Source organism: Salvelinus fontinalis, chromosome 37, assembly GCF_029448725.1.
Source record: "Salvelinus fontinalis isolate EN_2023a chromosome 37, ASM2944872v1, whole genome shotgun sequence".
Lineage (NCBI taxonomy): Eukaryota > Metazoa > Chordata > Actinopteri > Salmoniformes > Salmonidae > Salvelinus > Salvelinus fontinalis.
The window spans coordinates 12,425,458-12,449,302 of NC_074701.1; the positions used below are offsets into that span (position 1 = coordinate 12,425,458).

General features: G+C 44.7%; 1 protein-coding gene and 1 long non-coding RNA gene across 3 annotated transcripts in view; one reads left to right on the plus strand and one right to left on the minus strand.

Annotated features, from left to right (window-relative positions):
* The window catches only part of LOC129836160 (adhesion G protein-coupled receptor A3), a 255,828-nt gene that overhangs the window by 146,100 nt on the left and 85,883 nt on the right, over window positions 1-23,845 (minus strand). The window contains exon 7 of the mRNA XM_055902004.1: window positions 23,010-23,223. Coding sequence (XP_055757979.1) covers window positions 23,010-23,223 — 214 coding nt within the window. The remainder of the gene's footprint in view (window positions 1-23,009; window positions 23,224-23,845) is intronic.
* Window positions 22,482-23,845, plus strand: part of LOC129836161 (uncharacterized) — a 47,807-nt gene continuing 46,443 nt past the window's right edge. The window contains exons 1-2 of one of the 2 annotated variants that reach the window (XR_008756615.1): window positions 22,482-22,775; window positions 22,963-23,125. This is a non-coding gene — a long non-coding RNA (uncharacterized LOC129836161). The remainder of the gene's footprint in view (window positions 22,776-22,962; window positions 23,126-23,845) is intronic. The other variant, XR_008756614.1, reaches the window with a different exon arrangement.

The following is a 23,845-nucleotide window of genomic DNA, read 5'->3' on the forward strand; positions in this document are numbered from 1 at the left end:
TTTCAGAAATGTTGGCCCCTGATCTGGAGTCAGTTAACCTGTTGGGGATGGGGGCGCTGTTTAGACTACTTATGCTAATTTGGCTAATTTTTTAAACGGCTTCCCACAAAATCCTTGATCGTACAATATGCATATTATTATTATTATTGGATAGAAAACAGTCTATAGTTTCTATAGGAGTTGAAATTTTGTCTCTAAGTGGAACAGAGCCCATTCTACAGCAATTTCCCTGACATGGAGTCAGATTTGAGAAATGTTGGCCACTCTTCTGAAGTCATTTAAAAGGGCACTGTCGTTGCTATGACTATACGGACACTTCTTACGTCTTCCCCTGGATGCCTTTACGTGATGACGATTCCAACGGGGTCGATTGCACGTTCACAGGCCCTACAAATGAAAAAACCCTGAAGCTAGTCATTCTTTGGGAGCTGCGTCATGAGCAAAGTGGACACCGGCGCGCACCTGTTCCAAGCGTTAGTTTAGCCTGTTATATTTCTCCGGTCATCTTTTCACTCGTTATAGGAGTTAAAAACATCATAAGGTAGTTAATTTAAAGCGTTTTATAGCAATTTATATCCGTTTAGTGCGATTTTGGGACATTTATTTTTGCAACGATGTGAAAAGTTGGGCACGCTTTTCAGTTCATCCCGAACGCAGTTGACTTTTCCACATGGCAAGAGGACAGCTTTCCACCAAAAGACGATTTCTCCCAAGAAAGGATCCTTTGCCCAAGATACTGATGGAAGAACAGCTCAAGGTAGGACATTTTTATTATGATAAATCGTGTTTCTGTCGAAACATTTTAGTGGCTTAGGACGCCATGTTTTTTGACGTAGCTTCGCTTGGCGCAAAATGTATTGAAAAGTAAGGATAAATTAAAAAATGTAATAACGCAATTGTATTAAGAATTAAATTGTCTATCAATCCCTGTCCACCCTATATTTTTTAGTCACGTTTATGAGTATTTATGTATAAGAGTAGATCACTGTCTAAGTGGCGCAAGGACATTTTCTGACCAGCTGAGCTACATTTCACATTGTCTAACCATGATTTTGGTGGCTAAATATAAACATTTTCGATCAAACTCTATATGGATTGTGTAATATGATGTTACAGGAGTGTCATCTGAAGAATTCTGAGAAGGTTAGTGAAAAAATTAATATATTTTTGGCGATGTTGACGTTATCGCCCACTTTGGCTAGAATCAATGCTGGGCTGCTATGTGCTATGTGCTATGCTAATATAACGATTTATTGTGTTTTCGCTGTAAGACACTTAGAAAATCTGAAATATTGTCTGTATTCACAGGATCTGTGTCTTTCGATTCGTGTATGCTGTGTATTTTTACGAAATGTTTGATGATTAGTAGTTAGGTAAACACGTTGCTCATTGTAATTATTCTAGTCCATTTGTGATGGTGGGTGCAATTGTAAACTATGCCATATACCTGAAATATGCACTTTTTTCTAACAAAACCTATCCCATACCATAAATATGTTATCAGACTGTCATCTAATGAGTTTTTTTGTTGGTTAGGGGCTATAAATATCTTAGTTTAGCCGAATTGGTGATGGCTACTGGTGTTGGTGGACAAATAAAAGATGGTGGATTATGCTAATGTGTTTTTAGGTAATAGATGTACATCTTTACATATTGTGTCTTCCCTGTAAAACATTTTAAAAATCGGAAATGTTGACTGGATTCACAAGATCTGTGTCTTTCATTAGCTGTATTGGACTTTAATGTGTGAAAGTTAAATATTTTAAAAAAATATTTTTTTTGAATTTCGCGGCACTGGTTTTTCAGTGGGGGGGGGGGGGGTGTGCCGCTAGCGCCACGCTGATCCTAGACAGGTTAAGGAAAGAAATGATCAGATATGAAGGTAAGACCCAGATGCAGACCACGTCGAATAAACAATAGTTTAATATTCCAACAGGGAAAGGCAATACACAGGTCAATTTTTATTTTATTATTTAATATTTATTTAACCAGGTAGGCCAGTTGAGAACAAGTTCTCATTTACATCTGCGACCTGGCCAAGATGAAGCAAAGCTGTGCGACAAAAACACAGACTTACACATGGGATAAACAAACGTACAGTCAATAACACAATAGAAAAAATCTGTATACAGTGTGTGCAAATGAAGTAAGGAGGTAAGGCAATAAATAGGCCAATAGTGGCAAAGTAATTACAATTTAGCAAATAACACCAGAGAGATATGTGCAGATGAGGATGTGCAAGTAGAAATACTGGTGTGCAAAAGAGCAGAAAAACAAAAACAAATATGGGGTAGCCAGGTGGAAAGCATGGCCAGCCGTAGAGAAATGCTCATTAATTCTCGATTATCGTGTATTCATCAGTATGTGACAGTGTTTCCTAGTCTCAGTGCAGTGGCCAGCTGGGAGGAGGTACTCTTATTCTCCCAAAAATCTGAAGGGTGGTCATTTGACCGCGGACCCATAACGGACGCAGGCAATGAGGCAGTGATTGCTGAGATCCTGGTTGAACACAGCAGAGGTGTATTTAGAGGGCAAGTTGATCAGGATGATATCTATGAGGGTGCCCATGTTTACGGATTTGTGGTTGTACCTGGTAGGTTCCTTTGATCATTTGTGTGAGATTGAGGGTATCTAGCTTAGATTGCAGGACGGCCGGGTTGTTATGCATAACCCAATATAGGTCACCTAGCAGTACGAACTCTGATGATAGATGCTGGGCAATCAATTCACATATGGTGTCCAGGGCACAACTGGTATTGGATGGATGAATCATCACCAACATCCACGACGCAAAAGCCAGTTGAGAGCAGATCGTCCGAATTCCGTCAGCAGACCAGTCGTGATGGATCGGCGGGGCTCGGTGTCGACAAAGGGTCCAGGCCAACTGGCAAGAGAGGTATTGTAGATGGTGTACTTGGTTTGCTAGCCGGGAGATGGGCCTAGCTTGAGGCTAACTCGTGCATGCTTCTGGACAAGGGTGTTAGCCACAGTAGCCAATTTGGTAGCAGCTAGCTAGCTGCGAAGATCCGGTGTAATGGTCCAGAGCTTGTGGCAGGAATCAAGTGATGTAGTGGGGGGGGGGGGGGGGGGTTGCAGTCTGATATGCTCAGGGCTGATATCACACTGTGCAGACTGGCAGGTATTTTCCGGGCTGTCCGGGCTAAGGCGGTTGGTGTCCAAGCTATAGGTAAAGACCGCTAGCAGTGGCTAACAATGACTAAATAGCTAGTAGCTAATTAGCTGGCTAGCTTCTGATGGAGGTTCCAGTTATAAGGTCTAAAAAATAGCAGATCCGTACCACATTGGGTGAGGCGGGTTGCAGGAAGGTATATTTAATTAGAAAAAGGAAAAAAAGAGATTGAAATAATGAAATGTCCAAAAAAAAAAAAAAAAAAAAAAAACTGAATATTTACATGGTACGAAAACAAACACTTTTTACTGCTGCACCATCTTGGAAGAACTTCAAAGCAGGAAGGGGTCAGTAAACCAGAGGTGCGGCAACGGTACCGGTCGGCAGGCAGGCTCAGGGTCAGGGTAAGGCAGAGGACGGTAATCTAGAGGGGGTCGAAGGTACAAGTCGGCAGGCAGGCTCAGGGGCAGGCAGAGTGCTCAGGCAGGCGGGCTCGGAGTCAGGACAGGCAAGGGTCAAAACCAAGAGGGCAAGAAAAGAGAGACTGGAAAAAGCAGGAGCTGAGACACAAACCACTGGTTGGCTTGAACTGGCAACAGGCAAACAGAGAACACAGGTATAAATACACAGGGGATAATGTAGAAGATGGGCGACACCTGGAGGGGGGTGGAGACAATCACAAAAACAGGTGAAACAGATCAGGGTGTGACAGTCATTAAGGCAAAGGGTGGCTACTTTGAAGAATCTCAAATCTCAAATATATTTTGATTTGTTTAAAATGGTATAAGAAACATGTATGTCTGAGGAATTTTAATTATGAGATTTCTGTTGTTTTGAATTTGGCGCCCTGCACTTTCACTGGCTGTTGTCATATCATCCCGGATATCACCGGGATTGCAGCCATAAGAGGTTAACACTTTTTTGGTTACTACATGATTCCATATGTCTTATTTCATAGTTTTGATATCTTCACTATTATTCTACAATGTAGAAAATAGTAAAAATAAAGACACACACACACACACACACACACACACACACACACACACACACACACACACACACACACACACACACACACACACACACACACACACACACACTCTATTAGCATTCAGGGACCTTTATTTAGGGCCTAAAATCTGAATGAAATATGGAAATGGAGGATCTTATCATTCTGTGCCTGTGAGCGGAGTCGAAATGATATATACAGTGTACACACACACACATGCATGCACGGCACACGCACACATAAACGCTTGCACATGCATACAACACATGCAGACCTGTGCACACATACAAAATCACACGCACGCACAAACACACATACACTTTTCCCAGCATCAGAGTGCTTTACCATAGTAGACAAGGACAGCAAGACGACGTAACATATCCTGAATGTTTACACTTGCACATTGTGTAGCATGGCACCCTCTGCAGAACGAAGTATGGGCAACTTTGGTTTGTGCCTACACTCAATTGAGGTGACAGAAAAGCTATGAAAACATTTTGGGATCACCTTAGTAGAGATCATAAAATCCAGATTAAATATGACTTATTATGACCAATTATAAACTGGGTGGTTCGAGCCCTGAATGCTGATTGGCTGACAGATGTGGTATGTCAGACCGTATACCACGGGTATGACAAAACATTTATTTTTACAGCTCTAATTACGATGGTAACCAGTTTATAATAGCAATAAGGCACCTCGGGGTGCTCCTCCTTACGTTGCGCATAAGATCAGCCCTTAGCCATCTTATATTGGCCATATAACACACCCCCTCGTGCCTTACTCCTTAAATAACACATTGGGGGGTTTAAGCTTCATGATAAATACTGTGTGTTTAGACTTTCCTCTCCATACCGGGCTACACACAAACGCAACTCACAAGACATTATTTAAAGGTTAACTCCATCAACAGAAAGAGCATAATGACTACAAATATGACCTCACGTTGTTAAACTGGCATTGACATGGACCTTGCTCCTGGCATGGTGGAGAGGCCAAAGCATTACTAATCTCTGATCCTTTATTTAACGAGAGCACCAGGGCCAGAAATTCACCCCTCTCTAATTCCCTGCTTGCCTGTCGACACACTTGATGATATAGAAGCAGGGTGGAGGTGAGGTTCAGACTGGGTTGAGAGTGGTGTTTTTGTTGGACTGACGTTTTATACACTCAACAGTCCACATTAGAAAACCAATGCAGTTCCTCAATTCCCGCTTGCTTTTCTCGCGCTGCTGGGAAAGCTTGACTGAACCAGTGGCTGCCAAGTGCACCATTACCATATAGGTTCCACTTGGAGGGAGAAAATTGCATAATTTGTATATACAAGGGAAAATGTTGGCTAATTGCGAAGCCTAATCAGAATTAGAATGAGACAAAATCCATCACATTCCGCTCTGGGACGCAATGGTGGAAAAGGATCATTGGGAGTGTGAAAGTGTATGTGCACAGATGTGTGCGATCGCCTGTCAGTGCATGTGAGCATGGTTAGCGAGATGCAGCGATGTCAGTGATGTGAGGATGCGTTTGTGCGTGTGCACTGCACAACTCCACTGCACAACTGAAACGCATGAGTGCACGTGCGTGTGTGTGTACTACTGAGTGTGTCTGTGCGACAGCGAGCGAGAGCGATTAGCTCTCCCCTCACGTGTGTGTGTGTGTGTTCCTGGAGAGTGTGTATCTCTGCAGCTGCGTGTATGCATGTGTGTGTGCGTGAGCATGTTTCTAGAGTGTGTTCCTGAAGCGTGTGTGTGTTGCTGTGAGGGGCCAGAGGGCTCGGCGAACACTGATGAATGTCACAAAACACCAAATCAACCCAGATCCACTTAATTTAGTTCGATTGCATAAGGAGTGCCTGTCATGCCAAATAGTGTCCACTTGACAAAAAGTGTCCTCCCTGTGGGACAATGGGACTCGATAAGCTATTAGCGCCCGTTGCTAGGGCCGTTGCTAAAACTTGACAAATTCTGCCTGGCTATGTAATGAAAGAAAAAAAATCAATAGCACTCGTTACTATGCTGGTTGCTATGTTCTGATTGTTCTGAGGCATGCGGAGAGAGAGTTGCCTGGAAATGGAGGCGCGTGCAGTCAAAAGACTGGGGAGAATGCAATTGAAGTTACAGGTTATTTACACTATTTAAGATAGTCTGGGGGGGGGGCGGGGGGAGCAGGTAGCTGACTAGTAGTGGCTATTCAGAAGCCTGATGGTCTGGAGGTAGATGCTATTGGCCAGTCTGTTAGTTTTAGACATGATGCTCCTGTACTGCCCACGTCACAGTGATGGAAGCGGGAGAACAGGCCGTAGCTCGGGTGGCTGAGGTCCCTGATTATCTTTTTGGCCTTTTTGCGACACCTGGTGTTGTAGGTGTCCTGGAGGCCAGGCAGTGTGTACCCACTACACCAACAAACGCCCCATAATATCTGGCCCTGTGCCCTTCCTAAATCATGGCATTGAACGTTTCAGCAGACTTTTAGCCCTCCATAACTGGCTAAGTGACTATTACAGCTCTTTGAGTGTTGTTACATCTGCTCTTGCCACGCCCTCTACTTCTCATCTTATCCTGCTGCCACTCTTCCAGTGCTCTCTCCCTCTTCCTCTCTCTCTCTCTCTCTCTCTCTCTCTCTGTGTGTGTGTGTGTGTGTGTGATTGTGTGGGCAGAGACAGGTGTGCAGGAGGTAGAGTAGATCACCACCAGCTGCAACCTATTCCATAAACAAGACCTCTACAAATACTCTGCCCTGCCACTTCTACGCTGCCAGATCGTAATCTCTGCTCAGTCATTTTAGACGTTTGTTCCTGCTTAGATCCTGTTTTCAAGTAATGCCTGTTTACCCATGCTTGACACTTTTTTCCTCTACGCTACAGTTCTGCCTGCTCTGACGTTGACCCGTCTCCAGTCCCACGTCTCGTCAGTCCTGCTACTCCGTGCTGGACCCCCCCACTCCACTGCGTCCTTGCATTCCTCTCCGCACCTGCTTAACCAGTCCCAACTCCCCTCGTTCCAGCCTCAGCCACCACTCTAGGCTTCCTGCAACCTACCCGAGCTTCCCCTGGCCTGCACCCCATCTTCCTCAAAGTAGAGGAGAGATTGACTTCATCACTAATTGTTTTGTAAAACAAATTGACAACAGACTTTTAGCATGGTTATAGAGAAGGACATTCAACAAGCACAGCACTTACACAAATGACTGATGATTGGCTGAGAGAAATTGATGATAAAAAGATTGTGGCAGCTGTTTTGTTAGACTTCAGTGCGGCTTTTCGACAATATCGATCATAGTCTGCTGATGGAAAAACGTATGTGTTATTGCTTTACACCCCCTGCTATATCAGTGTGGAGGAGGTTATGTTTTCTACCTTCACCACCTGGGTGTGGCCCGTCAGGAAGTCCCTGTTGCATGGGGAGGAATTCAGTCCCAGTGCAATGGCAATTGCGTCGTCTGTGGATCTGTCGGGGCAGTAGGCGAATTGGAGAGGATTGAGTGTGTCTGGGAGGGAGAAGGTGATGAAGTCTTTGACTAGCCTCTCGAAGCACTTCATGATGACGGAAGTGAATGCTATTGGTCAGTAGTGATTTAGTTCAGTTACTTTCCCAGGGCACAGGGATGAAAATAGACATCTTGAAGCAGGTGGGGATACGGCCTGAGCTAAAAAGTGAACTCCATTAATACATTTTGTGGTCATCATGAGTAATCAGATTGTACCTGGGTCCACCATTAGAGAGGCTGGTTTCAGACTATATCTAGAAGTATAGGAAATGCTCTGGCCTATACCAGGGAAATGCATAACCTGTATGAGTAGATTATAGGAAACCCTGTTGCAGTGAAGTTATTATAGCAATATCAGTACCTATCGAATGCCAATGTATGTCTGTTGTGGCAGACCAGGGGGTTTGGTCAAGTTGTTTACACAGATCAGACATGGACAGAGTAGGATTAGCTCAGTTTCAAGGGTGTTTATTTAAATAATAAATCAAAAAAGAAAAGGATAGGTCTCCCCCATGAGACCTTCTCAGGGATACCGTCTTCTACGCTCCGGGTCTTGCTGTATCCTGTCGGAGACAAAAACTGAATTCCCTCCTCATACCTCTGCAACCGTCCCCAACTATACGGGAGTCCTTTCTTCCCCCTGATCTCCCTTGTGTGCTGCCCTTCTGGTAGCTTTATGGGCCTTGCACAGCTGGTGAGCAATCAGCCCTTGATTACTCACCAGCTCCCAATCAGCCCCAATTAGTTCTGGCCGGAGAGCCCGTCAAGACCTGGCACGTCCAGCAGATAGAACCATCGCCTCATGATTTATACTCCATCTGTCACCAGGCCTCGACGAGTCTCCCCCTGGTGGCTGACCTTCTGTACGCCACACCCACTTAGCTCTGTCGGGGAGGGGACTGTCATCAGTGCAACGTATGTCTCCCTTCTCGATAGACAATCCGCGTTTCCATGCTTCGCCCCTGACCTGTGCACAACAGAAAAAGAGAAGCGTTGAAGGGACAAGAACCACCTGGTGACCCGATTGTTTGTGTCCTTTCCCCTGGCCATCCAGACCAGGGGAACATGGTCCGTGACCAGGGTAAAGTGGGTACCTAACAGGTAATACTTGAGAGAGTGTCTAGCGCCCACCTCAACGCTAGACACTTTCTCAACAATTGAGTATTTTTTTCTCTAGGCATCAGCTTTCGGCTGATGTACATGATGGGGTGCTCCTCCCCATCGTGTATCTGGGACAGAACGGCCCATATCCCCGTGTCACATGCATCTGTCTGGATCACCATCGGCACCTGGAAATCGGGAATTACGAGAATCGGATGGGAGCACTGCTCCCTTCAGATGGCTGAACGCCGCTTCTGTCTCGTCCGTCCATTTCACTGTTTTCAGGAGGCGGGCCCTGGTTAGGTCCACCCTCGGCATGGGGTAGGCGTCAAATAAGCATATGTCGTTCACACCCTGGAAATCATTACAGAAGTGGAGGCTACCTTCCGGTTTGGGCACGAACACAGTGGGGCTAAACCATGCACTGTGGGACTCTTCAATGACCCCCATCCTCAGCATAGCCTCCACTTCTTGTTTCACGGCTTTCCTTAGGGCCTCCGGAATCCGATATGGCCTCTTTTGTACTGTTTCCCTGGGCCGGGTACGGATGTGGTGTTCAATGAGGGTCATGCGGCCCGGCTTCTCAGAGAACACTGCCGTGTTCCGATCGATGAGCTCCCTGAGCTCTTGCTTCTGGGCCGGGTTGAGGTCCTCATTGCTCGGGACCACCACTGGTACCGTTGGCGTCCTGGGTCCCGACCATAACACGGCCAAGGTTGTCCTCTCCTGCCACTTCTTCAACAGGTTCACGTGGTAAATCTGTTGGGGTTTCCGTTTCCCCGGTTGCCGGTAATTGACAGGTCCCAACTTCTCGATCACCTCGTATGGCCAGTGCCATGTTACCAGGAACTTACTTTCGGCCATGGGGATTTAGACCAACACCCTGTCTCCCACCTGGAATTCTCGGGGCTGGGCTCCCCGATTGTAGACCTGGGCTTGGGAACGTTGGGCCTTATCCATATGTTCCCTCACGACTGGCCATATGGCTGACATCCGCTCCCTGATCATCTCCACGTGCTCTACCACACTGCGTAATAGGGTCGGTTGGGCTTCCCACAACTCCTTGGCGAGTTCCAGTAGGTCGCGTGGCCTCCTCCCGTAGAGGAGTTCGAAAGGGGAAAACCCAGTGGAGGTCTGGAGTACTTCTCGGGTTGAGAACATTAGGTGGGGTAGTAGCTGGTCCCAGTTCTTCCCGTCCTGCTCGATGACCTTCCGCAGCATTTGTTTGAGCGTTTTATTGAAGCGCTCGACGAGCCCATCCGTCTGCGGGTGAAAGACGGAGGTCCGGATCGGCTTGATATGCAAGAGAGCACACAACCTCTTTCATTAGGCGGAACATAAACTCAGTACCTTGGTCTGTCAGGATCTCGTTCGGGATGCCCACCCGGCTAAAAAGGTGGAACAGCTCCCGGGCGATTCCCTTGGATACCGCCGCCCGTAGGGGAATAGCCTCGGGATAACGGGTGGCATAGTCTACTATCACCAGGATTTACCGGTGTCCTCGTGCTGTTTTTACCAGGGGTCCCACTATGTCCATGGCGATACGTTCAAAGGGCACCCCGATGATCGGTAGAGGGGCCCAATGGGTTTCAGAAGTGGGCTTTCAGGGCAGTTAGTTGACACTCCGGGCAGCTGCGACAGTAGTCTTCCACGGCCCTCCTCATCCTGGGCCAGTGGTACCAGCCGGCGGTCCATTCCCGGGTCTTCTCTATTCCCAGGTGCGCCCCCAAAGGGTGGGTGTGGGCCAGCTGAAGAACGGTTCCCACGTACTGTTGGGGCAGCAACAATACCTCTCGAAGTTCCCCCTGTTGGCCCGACACCTGATACAAAAGGTTACTCTTGATTTGGAAATGGGGGTATCGCCAGTCACTCATCCCCGGAAGTAGCTGTCCATCCACCACTATCACTTGGGCTGCGGCGGCTTTCAAGTTCGAATCCTCCCACTGGGCCGTCCTGAATTCTCCCCTCAGTTGGCCCCCCGCTGGTGTCTCGACTGGCCCCTCGAAATCGAGGAGGGGGAGGCTGGGCTCATCCTCCAGTGGTTCCCCAGGGGGGGTTGGGTTCTGGCGCCCCCTCCGACTCCGACTCCGGACCCGTAGATACAGGTTGGTTAACCGGTTGCTTCTGGGCCGCACAGGCGATGGGTCGATCCCCCCCCCCCCGATGGCTCGTATTTTTTTCCTCAACTCATGCTCCCATAGAGCCGCAAACAGCGGACAATCCCGTCCCACTAGGAGAGGTACCGGCAACTCTGGTACTGCACCCGCCATCATCTGGCAGCTCCCTTGCGTCACAAGGTTGGTCCATATGGTTGGATACCGCTTTGTGTCACCGTGAATACAGGAAATGGACATCTCCCTGTCCCGTTCGGTCTCCTGGTTCAGCAGGCTCGTGGTTACGAGCGTAACCATACTTCCTGAGTCTAATAGCGCTTCCGTGTCGTGTCCGTCAACCTTCACCCGGACCATGGGTGCAGTTGATTCGTGGTACGCCCAACAGGAGGTGACATAGTTTACGGCGTGACCCACCTCGCCTCCGCGGCTAGCTGATGGCATTGACTCCTCGAGTCGGGCAATTCCAGGCAATGTGCCCCCGGGCGCCACACTCAAAACACCTCCTTTGGTCTCCATCTAACTGGGGTCGTCGGTGGCGGGTTGGCCCTACACCAGCCATCTCTCCACGGGTTTGCGGTCTTATGGGGGATACAACGGTGGGACTGTCCTTCCGTTCCCTCAAACGGGTTGCCGACTCATCCCGGCTCCCACTCAGCAGGGTGCCTGAGTGTTCTGATGCATCTCCACTGCTTCCAGGAGGCCCTCCAAGGTCTGGGGCACGCATAGACTCGCTGCCCTCTTCAGGTCGTGGGGTAGAGCCCGTAAGAAGCGATCCAGGACCATTTGTCGAGGATGGAGAGGGTGGATACGTTAATTAGCAGCCATGCCCTGGTGACACGCAGTAGGTCGCTCATCTGGGCTCGGGGGGATGCGTCGGGTACAAACCTTCAGTCATGGAACCGTTGAGCCCAATTGGCCAGGCTGTACCCGTATTGGCTGAGTATCTCCCGTTTGAGTCCATTGTAGTTAGCCGCCTGGTCGTCGTTCAGGTCCCAATACGCCTTTTGGGCATTCCCAAAGAGGAACGGGGCCAGCAGACTAGCCCACTTCGGCCTCGGCCATCCTTCCCGTAGCGCTGTCCGTTCAAACGTACAGAGGTATGTTTCGATGTCATCGTCTTCCATTAGCTTGATTAAAAACTGGTTGGGATGTGATTCAGGAGACGCTCCTCCTTGTAGCTTCCTGATTTCCTCAACGAGGCGGACGTTTTGTAGTCGCTGTTCCTCCAGCGTTCGTTCCTGAACCGCCTGTTGTGCTTGTTGGGCCCGGACGAACTGAGCTATCAACTCGTCCATGCTGATGCTGTGTAAATAATAAATCAAAAAAGAAAAGGATAGGTCTCCCCCATGTGACCTTCTCAGGGATACCGTCTTCTGGGCTCCGGGTCTTGCTGTATCCTGTCGGGCACAAAAACTGAACTCCCTCCTCATACCTCTGCAACCGTCCCCAACTATACGGGAGTCCTTTCTTCCCCCTGCTCTCCCTTGTGTGCTGCCCTTTCTGGCAGCTTTATGAGCCTTGCACAGCTGGTGAGCAATCAGCCCTTGATTACTCACCAGCTCCCAATCAGCCCCAATTAGTCCTGGCCGGAGAGCCCGTCGAGACCTGGCACGTCCAGCAGATAGAGACATCGCCTCGTGATTTATACTCCGTCTGTCACCAGGCCTCGACGTGTAGGCCACACTGTAAAATAATTGATTTCTCGCGAGTAGAGCTGTAAGTAGAGCTTTAAAAATTCACATCAGGAGTTAAAACAACCAGATATTTACAATGTTTACACTGCACAATGAATTATCTGGTTCTTACATGTTTTATTAACATAATGTTTTAATTACAAGCAGTATGTCACACTTCTTTTTGACAGCTCCATTCCTATAGAATCCCTGCAGCAAGTGCAACTTCACCACGTAAATCAGTAAACTGTGAGTGACAAACAAAAAGGGGAACATCTCAATAGTCCAACAGGTTCTCTCTCCCTGTGTCTTCTTAATCTGCACCGATAAAACATATCTAGATGATGTAAAACGTATCAGCTCTCCCTTCTGTGTGAATCTTTCTCCGTCCAGTCACCTGATTCTGCCTCTTCCTCCTCCTCATCCTGTTACTCGTTCTCTCCTTTTCCTTTTGTTTGGTTATTACTGCAGTGGGTTTGTAACATGTGAAGCCCATCCGTGGTATTAATTTATTAGTGGACGATGGGTCGCAGTCATACAAGTAATTTCGGTTAAAAGGGAGCTCTTACACTCTGGGTATTGTATTTGTGTATCCATACGCGTACCATTTGGGGTATTATAGCAAGCCTTTTCAGGCCTGTTAAGAGGGTTAGTAATTATTAGTTGGTCAAGCCTAAGATGACGCATGTTACTTTGGAAATTTTATTAGGTCCCATCTTTTCCGGTGTCCTTACAGGAATTAGTCATATTCTGTTCATTGTCATTTATAATGGCCTAGTCATTAATGTGTTACTACTGCCACATGGTGGTGATTTAGTTTAAGCCCTTTTATACAGTGCCTTCAGAAAGTATTCATGCCCCTTGACTTAATTTTAAAAATATATATATATATAAATGTAAAATTTACTGTCAAATTGGAATCTTGTTTTTAGAAAATTTTAGAAAATAATAAAAAGATTCAAACCTGAAATGTTTTGTATCAATAAGTATTTAACCTCTTTGTTACGGCAAGCCTAAATAATTTCAGAAGTATAAATGTGCTTAATAAATCACATAATAAGTTGCACAGACTCATTCTGTGTTAACAAATAGGTAACATGATTTTTTTATGACTACCCCATCTCTGTACCCCACATACAGTTTATGTTTACATACACTTAGGCTGGAGTCATTAAAACTAGTTTTTCAACCCCTCCACACATTTCTTGTTAACAAACTATAGTTTTGCCAAGTTGGTTAGGACATCTACTGTAACGGCTGTCTAATTCCTCCTCCTCGGATGAGGAGAAGGAGTAAGGGTCGGACCAAAACGCAGCGTTGTATGCAGACATAATTGATATTTATTAAAGACAAGACGAACACGAAAAACACTTGGAAAATACAAAACAACAAAACGACGTAGACAGACCTGAACTTGAGAACTTACATATAGACACGAAGAACGCACGAACAGGAAAGACTAGCCAAACGAACAAACGAAACGTCCCGTGTGGTGCAACAGACACAGACACAGGAACAATCACCCACCAACAAACAGTGAGAACAGCCTACCTTAATATGGTTCTCAATCAGAGGAAACGTAAAACACCTGTCCCTGATTGAGAACCATATCAGGCCAATAGACAAATAACCTAAACATAGAAACACATAACATAGAATGCCCACCCCAACTCACGCCCTGACCAACTAAACACATACAAAAACAAGGAATACAGGTCAGGAACGTGACATCTACTGTGTGCATGACAAGTAATTTTTCAAATGTTTCCTGAAAAAGCATGTGCGAGCAAGGAGGCCTACAAACCCGACTCAGTTACACCAGCTCTGTCAGGAGGAATGGGCCAAAATTCACCCAATTTATTATGGGAAGCTTGTGGAAGGCCACCCGAAACGTTTGACCCAAGATAAACAATTTAAAGGCAATGCTACCAAATACTAATTGAGTATATGTGTCACGACTTCCACCGAAGTCGGTTCCTCTCCTTGTTCGGGCGGCGTTCGGCGGTCGGCGTCGCCGGTCTTCTAGCCATCGTCGATCCACTTTTCATTTTCCATTTGTTTTGTCTTGTTTTCCTACACACCTGTTTTTCATTTCCCTCATTTATTGTTGTGTATTTAACGCTCTGTTTCCCCCCATGTCTTTGTGTGGAATTGTTTGTTGTAAGTGCTTGTGCACATGTTTACTGGTGCGCGTTGGGTTTTGTACCCATGTTGGTTATTTCTTTATGCCGTTGGTTTTGCAATTAAACTGCTCCGGCTATTACCTAGTTCTGCTCTCCTGAGTCTGACTTCCCTGCCACCAGTTACGCACCCCTTACAGTATGTAAACTTCTGACCCACTGGGAATGTGATGAAAGAAATAAAAGCTGAAATAAATCATTCTCTCTACTATTATTCTGACATTTCACATTCTTAAAAAAAAGTGGTGATCCTAACTGACCTAAGACAGGGAATTTTTACTAGGATTAAATGTCAGGAATTGTGAAAAACTGAGTTTAAATGTATTTGGCTAAGGTGTATGTAAACTTCCAACTTCAACTGTATACAATTATCTGTAAGGTTCCTCATTCGAGTAGTGAATTTTAAGCACAGATTGAACCACAAAGACCAGGAAGGTTTTCAATGTCTTGGAAAGAAGGGCACCGATTGGTAGATGTGTAAATATAAAAAAAGCAGATGCTGAATATCCCTTGAGCACAGTGACGTTATTAATTAGGCTTTGGATGGTGTATCAATACACTCAGTCACTACAAAGACACAGGCGTACTTCCTAACTCAGTTGCCGGAGATGAATGAAACTGCTCAAGGATTTCACCATGAAGCCAATGGTGATTTTAAAATATGAGAAAACTGAGGATGGTGAAAAGAAGGAAGCCTGTACAGAATACAAATATTCCAAAACATGCCTCCTGCTTGCAACAAGGCACTTAAGTAATACTGCAAAAAATGTGGCAAAGAAATTAACTTTATGTGCTGAATACAAAGCGTTATGTTTGGGGCAAATCCAACAAAACACATCGCTAACTACCACTTTATATTTTCAAGCATGGTGGTGGCTGCATCATGTTATGGGTATGCTTGTCATCGGCAAGGACTAGGGAGTTTTTTTGGGATAAAAAGAAACGGAATACAGCTATAAGCACAAGCAAAATCCGAGAGTTAAAAGGGAAACATGGTTCAGTCTGCTTTCCAACAGACACTGGGAGACAAATTCACCTTTCAGCAGAACAATAACTTAAAACACAATCTCAAATCTACACGAGAGTCGCTAACCAACAATGAATGTTCCTGAGTGCCCTAGTTAAAGTTTTGACTTAAAAATCTAAGGCAAGACATGAAAATGGCTGTCCAGCAATGATCAACAATCAACTTGACAGAGCTTGTTTCTAATGAATAATGGGCAAATACTGTACAATTCAGGTGTTCAAAGCTCTTATAGACTTACCCTAATAAATTCACAGCTGTAATCGCTGCCAAAGGTGGTTCTACAAAGTATTCACCCAGGGGTGTGAATACTTGTGTAAATTAGATATTTGTGTATTTCATTTTCAATCAATTTGTAAAAACATGTTTTTACTTTGTCATTATGGGGTATTGTGTGTAGATGGGTGGAGACAAAATCTATTAAATCCTTTTTTACTTAGGCTGTAACACAACAAAATGTGGAATAAGTCAAGTGGTATGAATACTTTCTGAAGGCACTGTATGTAGTAACATGTTATAGTGATGCCTTTATAGTTAATATTTTAAGTGGTGTCAATATAATGTCATTGTATTTCTATGTACAGTATGTTATCCTAATATTAATGGCACTTCGTATTCTGCTCTGCAATGCTCCCCTTCCCTCTTTTTCCCACACAATTACTAATTTAATTCAATTTAATGCAATTAACATGCATTAACATGCAATATCAAGAGTAATGCAGTCACCTCCTGATTAATGAGTGAGTAAATTCATGTGTTTATCTACATGATGCATATACTTAAACGCAGACTCAGTGATATGATGTGAACACAAGCAGTAGTGTGATATAATGCAAAGTGAGGGCAAAGAAAATGGCTGCACCTGTCAGCACCCATACAGAGAATGGTAAGCATCTGTGCATGTGCACAGGACTTTTTCTTCCTTCTCATGCAGCATGACAGTTGTGTGACAGCAGTCAGTAATTATGTGATTCTTCTTCCTCGCATCCTCAGATATTCTCCTCCAATTCTTTTTTAAAAGGACGTGAAGAGGAAGGATGTGAGGAATCAAAGAAAGACAAATTGACAAAGAACCTATCCCTGAATCACAAATCAAACCCTAGCCCTTACATCCTATGCACTGTGTAGACCTGATGGGGTTTGAAAGGTATAAGCAATATGGTGACAATTCCACCTGTTCTATTAGAGGGCAAGATGGAGCTGCTGTAGCCCAGCATATGTGAGTGTATCGATCCGGACAAGTCTCCCAGTCCCTGCCTGAAAAACATCCCCACAGCATGATGCTGCCACCACCATGCTTCACCGTAGGGATGGTGCCAGGGTTTCCTCCGGATGTGACGCTTGGCATTCAAGCCAATCTTGGTTACATCAGACCATGGTCTGAGATTCTTTAGGTTCTTTTGGCAAACTCCAAGCGGGCTGTCATGTGCCTTTTACTGAGGTGTGGCATCCATCTGGCCACTCTACCATAAAGGTCTGATTCGTGGAGTGCTGCAGAGATGGTAGCCGGACGGCCAGCTTTAGGTGGTTCCAAACTTGGTGGTCCCAAACTTCTTCCATTCAAGAATGATGGAGGCCACAGTGTTCTTGGGGACCTTCAATGCTACAACAATGTTTTGGTACCCTTCCCCAGATCCCTGCCTCGACACAATCCTGTCTCCGAGCTCTACGGACCTCATGGCTTGGACCTCATGGCTCGGTTTTTGCTCTGACATGCACTCTCAACTGTGGGACCTTATATAGACAGATGTGTGCCTTTCCAAATTGTGTCCAATCAATTGAATTTACCACAGGTGGGCTCAAATCAAGTTGTAGAAACACCTCAAGGATGATCAATAGAAACAGGATGCACCTGAGCTTTATTTCGAGTCTCATAGCAAAGGGTCTGAATACTTATGTAAATAAGGTATTTCTGTTTTAAATGTAAAAAAAAAAAAAAAATGTTGCTTTGTCATTGTCAAAGAAATTGAACAATAAAGCAAACAATTCAATGGAAATTCAACAAATTAATCACGTAAAGCTGGCAAAAGGCTTGGATATATAAGTAGTACATTCTATAAGAATTGCAAATACATTTACAAGCAACATTTAAAACACAACGCACTGATTGCCTGCAAAGCCATAATGCTTTAACTTCTTGCGACTATAGGGGGTGCTGTTTCAAATTAGCATAATTGTCTCTACAGATGAAACGGCTTCCTACTCAATTCTTGATCGTACAATATGCATATTATTGTTATTATTGGATAGAAAACACTATCTAGTTTCTATAGCCGTTTGAATTATGTCTCTGAGTGGAACATAACTTTTTCTACAGCGAAATCCATGACAGCTTTTGCGAAGGTCTGAGAGCGAAGCTCTGATCTCAGTTCAGTTTAAAGGGGTGTGTATATCCTATGGAACGACACGAACTGCACCCGCCTTCCCCTGGATGTCAGTAACCAATGAGAAGTGGAATGGGCTTTCTGCGTAGCTCTCAGAGGTTATAAAACACCAAGGAGTGAGGTGCGCCATCTTTTCGACGTTGAACTTTACGCACAGAGAGACCTGGGCATGCCATTTTCGAGCGCTCAGTAATGAACTTTAGATATATCAGTCTGTAATTTAATTTGATATAGGTGTTAGAAACATCATAACGAAGCTATTTGAAACCGAGTTATATCAGATTATGCGAGTATATTGCTATTTTTCGGAATTTCCTCAGTATTGCGTATTGAGGATTTGGACACGTTAGCTAATGTTAGCAATTGTTAGCTATAGTTAGCTGCTACATCAGAAGTTGAATGCAACGTTTTACAACCAAGCAACGATTCTTTTGGACAAAAGTACCACTTGGCCAAGATTCCGATGGAAGCTCGTCGAAAAGTAAGAGCTATTTATGATGTTATTCCATTTTTATGTGGAAAAATGTAAACTCAATAATGGTAAATGGTGACGCAGTTATTGCGGCACTAGTCTGTCTGTAACGCACACTGTATGTCTAGTAACGTTAATTTTAAAAATCTAACTTAGCGGTTGCATTAATAACTAATGCATCTTTCATTTCATGGCCAACCTGTATTTTTTTAGTCAAGTTTATGAATAGTTTTCGATAAAAATAGTTGTATTATCATGATGCTGCCGGGCAGATTGCTTGAGTAGTTGGACAGTATTTCCATTGTGTAAGCACGATTTGTGCCGCTAAATATGCACATTTTCGATCAAACTCTATATGGATTGTGTAATGTGATGTTACAGGAGTGTCATCGGAAGAATTCTGAGAAGGTTAGTGAAAAAATTAATATATTTTGGCGATGTTTACGTTATCGCTCTCTTTGGCTAGAATCAATGCTCTGGTAACGTTTGCATATGTGGTATGCTAATATAACGATTTATTGTGTTTTCGCTGTAAGACACTTAAAATCTGAAATATTGTCTGTATTCACATGATCTGTGTCTTTCGATTAGTGTATGCTGTGTATTTTTACGAAATGTTTGATGATTAGTAAGTAGGTAAACACGTTGCTCTATGTAGTTATTCTAGTCCATTTGTGACGGTGGGTGCAATTGTAACCTATGACATCTACCTGAAATATGCACATTTTTCTAACAAAACCTATCCTATACCATAAATATGTTATCAGACTGTCATCTGAGGAGGTTTTTTCTTGGTTAGTGGCTATCAATTTCTTAGTTTAGCCGAATTGGTGATAGCTACTGGTGTTGAGAGAAAATGGTGGACAAGAAAAATGGTGATTTTTGCTAACGTGTTTAGCTAATAGATTTACATATTGTGTCTTCCCTGTAAAACATTTTAAAAATCTGAAATGGTGGCTTTATTCACAGGATCTGTATCTTTCATTAGGTGTCTTGGACTTGTGATTTAATGATATTTAGATGCTACTATTTAATTGTGACGCTATGCTAGCGATGCTAATCAGTGTGGGGGGGGGTGGGGGGTGCTCCCGGACCCGGGGTAGGTGCTCGGTAGAGGTTAAGCTCCTTCCCACTAAGTGTGTAGATTGCTTAGGAAAAAAGTATATTTATTCAATTTTATAAGCCTGTAACGTAACAAAATGTGGAAAAAGTCTAGGCGTTGGAATACTTTCCGAAGGCACTGTGCATGTCGGAGAGTCATGTTTGTTCTACATAACATATTGATATCTTATCATTCCAAAACCCTGTGTCCTGCTCAACGCTCCCCTGATCTACATGTAACCTGTGTGTTTTTCTTCCTGTGTCCTACTCATCTGTCTGCTCCCCTTTCCTTTTTACTCTGCTCTTGTTCGCCAGGACCGAGGGGTTTTGCCATTCTGCCTTCCGTATCCCTTCCCTAGACCTGGATCCACCTGATGTCTTCCATGACCAACCACCCTCCAAGATGCCACTCATGACATTATCTACAGCTACTGTTATTGCCATGTCGCTTAATCTAATCTGTTAAGAAACTGTACCTGCCATATCATCCTAGGCACAGTGAGATACACAGATGCGCTACATACACTAGCACTGCAAACACTCCAACAGCGAAGAGAGCAGCTGTGCCTGGCAGTCCCCCTTCCAAAACTGGCTGCCTGTGGAGGTAAAGTGACGTGCAGAACCACCCGTAGCACCCACCTCCTCTCTATCCCACACACCAGAACTGAGAGATAAAAAAAGAACAGCCATACCCTACTTCTGCCAAATCTTTTTGAGGATCCTCCTCTCATATGATGTACTTTTACTTGTCATTCATACTTCTGTTTTCTCAACTCATTTGCACTTTATTATTTATGTGTTTTATTTTAGTCTATACCCATGTGGGTATATTCAATTAAATAAACCACTTCATTACACAACTGTTCCACAAAAAGAGCAACATTTTCATATTCAATCTTAAATATTGACAGGTAGGTTCAAAATGATTCAACTGTCTGTTGTGTCCTGCATTGTATTCAACCACAAGTGTCCTGCTGAATTACTGAGCTATGCCTATATGCCATGTGGTGGAGGAAGGGAGATAGGAACAAAGTAGAATAATAGGACTAATGAAAGCATACTTTAGTAAGACATGACAAGGGGAGGTAAGCTCAAAACTTGCCAGCCAGACGAGCCAGTGTATGAATTGAACAGATTTGCACAATAATGAAGTGATAATAGCTGCATAGCAGCTCATGTTGCAATCTGAAAGGTAAGTTAATGTCCAGTTTACACATTTTCTTCGCTATTTTCCCGAGAAATGTAGAACCGTTTAAGACATGACTTTTCATGTTGTTAAAATGTTAACAAGGTACCCAAAAGGAGTTCAAAGTCATGTTTTCATCTTGTTATCTAAACAAAACTTGTTTAAAAATCCCTAGAGTCGATGACCGTGCCCCATATAACTGTAATTAGCATAATAAAAAAGTCCCCATCAAAGTCTGTTTAAGCAAGAGAAATCTGTGGTGGAAGGTGGCCTAGCCACAGCGGTGTTTGCCAGACTATGAGCCATCCCGAAAATGGCCTACAAACTAGTATGACCAAGATATGGAAATACGAGACTCTGACAAACATGGTGTTCTCCATTTTGCTCTACGACCCCTAGAAGCGTCACAGGACTCATCTGAGGTTAGTACCGCCGATCTGCCAACTTCTGCCTGTAGCGTCAGAACAGTTTGGGCTACACCTTTCCCTCTATAGAAAGGTGAGACTCCCAAGAGTGCTTAGGAGTATTTATGTCTGTAATAACGCCCTTTTGTGGGGAAATACTCATTCTGATTGGCTACGACCTCGCCCAGTCATGTGAAATCCATCGATTACCGAGTCCCATTGTGACCAAGTGGGGGGGACACTTTTTGTCAAGAGGACACTATTTGGCATGACAGGCCCGTTAGAACAGAACACCACCTAACAATGGACACTGGGCTCTTTATCAGGCCATTCCGCTCTGCTGTGTACGCTAGAGAACACAGGCCTGTGTTAATCACTCTCCAATCCCTTCACATATACAAGTGATACATTCACCACAGCAGCTTGATGGACACAATTCACAACTTAACACTACAGCTGTTAGTTGCCATTAGCTATGCGTGTTCCACGGCCATTAGCCAGTTCGTAATGAGCAGCCAGGTGTGAACTACAGACCTCATTGGAGAGGCAATGCTAAGCCATTCCATTTTGTCAGACCGCTACAGAACAATCTCTCAATACAAATTCAAATTAGGAAGAGTAACACTGAATACTGTTAGCCTAGCGCAATATATAAATGGTCATGAAACGTATCTTTTCACTCATCTTCATACTTTGAGATAATCAACTCAGCCACAAAGCCATAGAGAATAGAACATAATAGTAAACTTCAGCATCATAAATTACAAGTGGCAATGTTGGTCAAATCGGGAGCAGTGGGAGCTACAATATTCTGAGTTGGTATCTTTCCCAGAACTGAGAAAAGAGATGGAATTCCTTGTGCTATGTAAACCGTGACAACAAGCATTCCACACAATGAAACATATTTCTGTCAGCACCATCAATATTTCTGTTCGAGCCCCCGGCTCAGAGCGTAGCAGCAGTTAAACTAATCAACGGCAATGTGCTCCTCCATATGAGCCTGCTTACCGCCAAGCCAAGCAAACCTGGGTTCAAATACTATTTGAAATCTTTCCAATATTTTGAGTGTTTGCTTTAGCCTGCTTAGAGGACCAGATGGGCGGGTTATACAGGTTTGGGAAGATTTGATTGGTCCAATAAGCCAGGCACGCTTAATTGAGCACAGATAAAGTCTTTTAAATGATTTTAAATAGTATTTGAAACCAGGTCTGCCACCAAGCTAACAGTAACAGCAGCATGGAGAGAAAACAAAGACAGGAAGAGGAAACGCGACAACAGGCCCCGAAATGTGAGAAAACCAGCATTGCTGCTCCCATTATCACTGTAATTAAGATTCAGCAACTGTTCCTGTTAGCTTGTGATCGCCAAGCACTCCGGCAACGTTCCAGGAGCGCTCCGCAAACGTCCTGAGAGGGGCACAGATTAGCTTTCAGAGGCAGTGGCACGCGGCCAATCCAATTCTGTCCCTGTCCTTCCAGATCCCTATCAAGGGCGGACGATAACACAAGGTAAATCTCGGCTACAATACGGGAGAGAAGGGGAAGAGTGTGTTCCTGCACAGATGCGTGCGATTGTCTGTTAGTGCATGTGAGCATGGTTAGCGAGATGCGGTGTTGTGAGCGTGTGTTTGTGTACCGCAAAACTGTACCGCATGAGCTCATACAAATGTAACGCATGAGTGTGTCTGTGCTACAGCGAGCGAGGGAGATGAGCTCTCCACTCACGTCCCCGATTCCCCCTACCCGGTGAGCAGGCAGCAGTCATGGACCAGGGTATCCTCTACGTAGACGCCCCTGTCCTCGTTGCTGTGGACGACGTGGCCATTGTGGTGCCAGAGCAGCGTGACCGAGGGGTCCAGGTAGGACACAGTGCACTGCAGGGGCAGCCGGTCCCCACGGAACACCACCTGTCTCTGGGACGGGATCAGCTGAAACAGGGGCAGCTCCAGAGGCTCATCTGGAGAGGAGGGGAGAGGAAGACACCAGGGAGCGGGTCAGGGAGAGGAGTAGAGGACGGGAAGAGTAGAACTCATTCAATCCAGAGAGAAGGAGAGACTGGTGCGGTATTGGAATGGGAGGGGAGGAGGGGAATCAAAATGAATGATTCTCTATGACTGAAATCATGCCAGTAATAGGGTATTGCAAATGTGAACGCACAACTATAAACATACAATATGCACAAATACACATACACAAAAACACACATTATCAATCAGGAGAAAGCATTGTGCTTGTAGGAATTAACAAAAGCTGTGGGGAATATAGAGGATTTACAGTCATTCAAATCAGTCACTACCATATTAATTATGATTTTTGTGGATTTTGGCTATATAAAAAAGCAGGTAAAGGTTTCAGAAGTTTTCGGAAAAGCTTAGAAAATGCTGGCACTGTATGCACGGACGCACTTCTACATACTGATCTGAGATCATTGCAGTGTACTGGCTCGCTGTGGTACCTTGGGAATTCCACTGAACACAGGGAACATGTTCGATTGGACACATAAAAACATTTCCTTGGACATGCTCCAAGGAGCCAGCTAAGCAACGCTCTACCTTCAGTTCCATTCAGATCAATGGAGA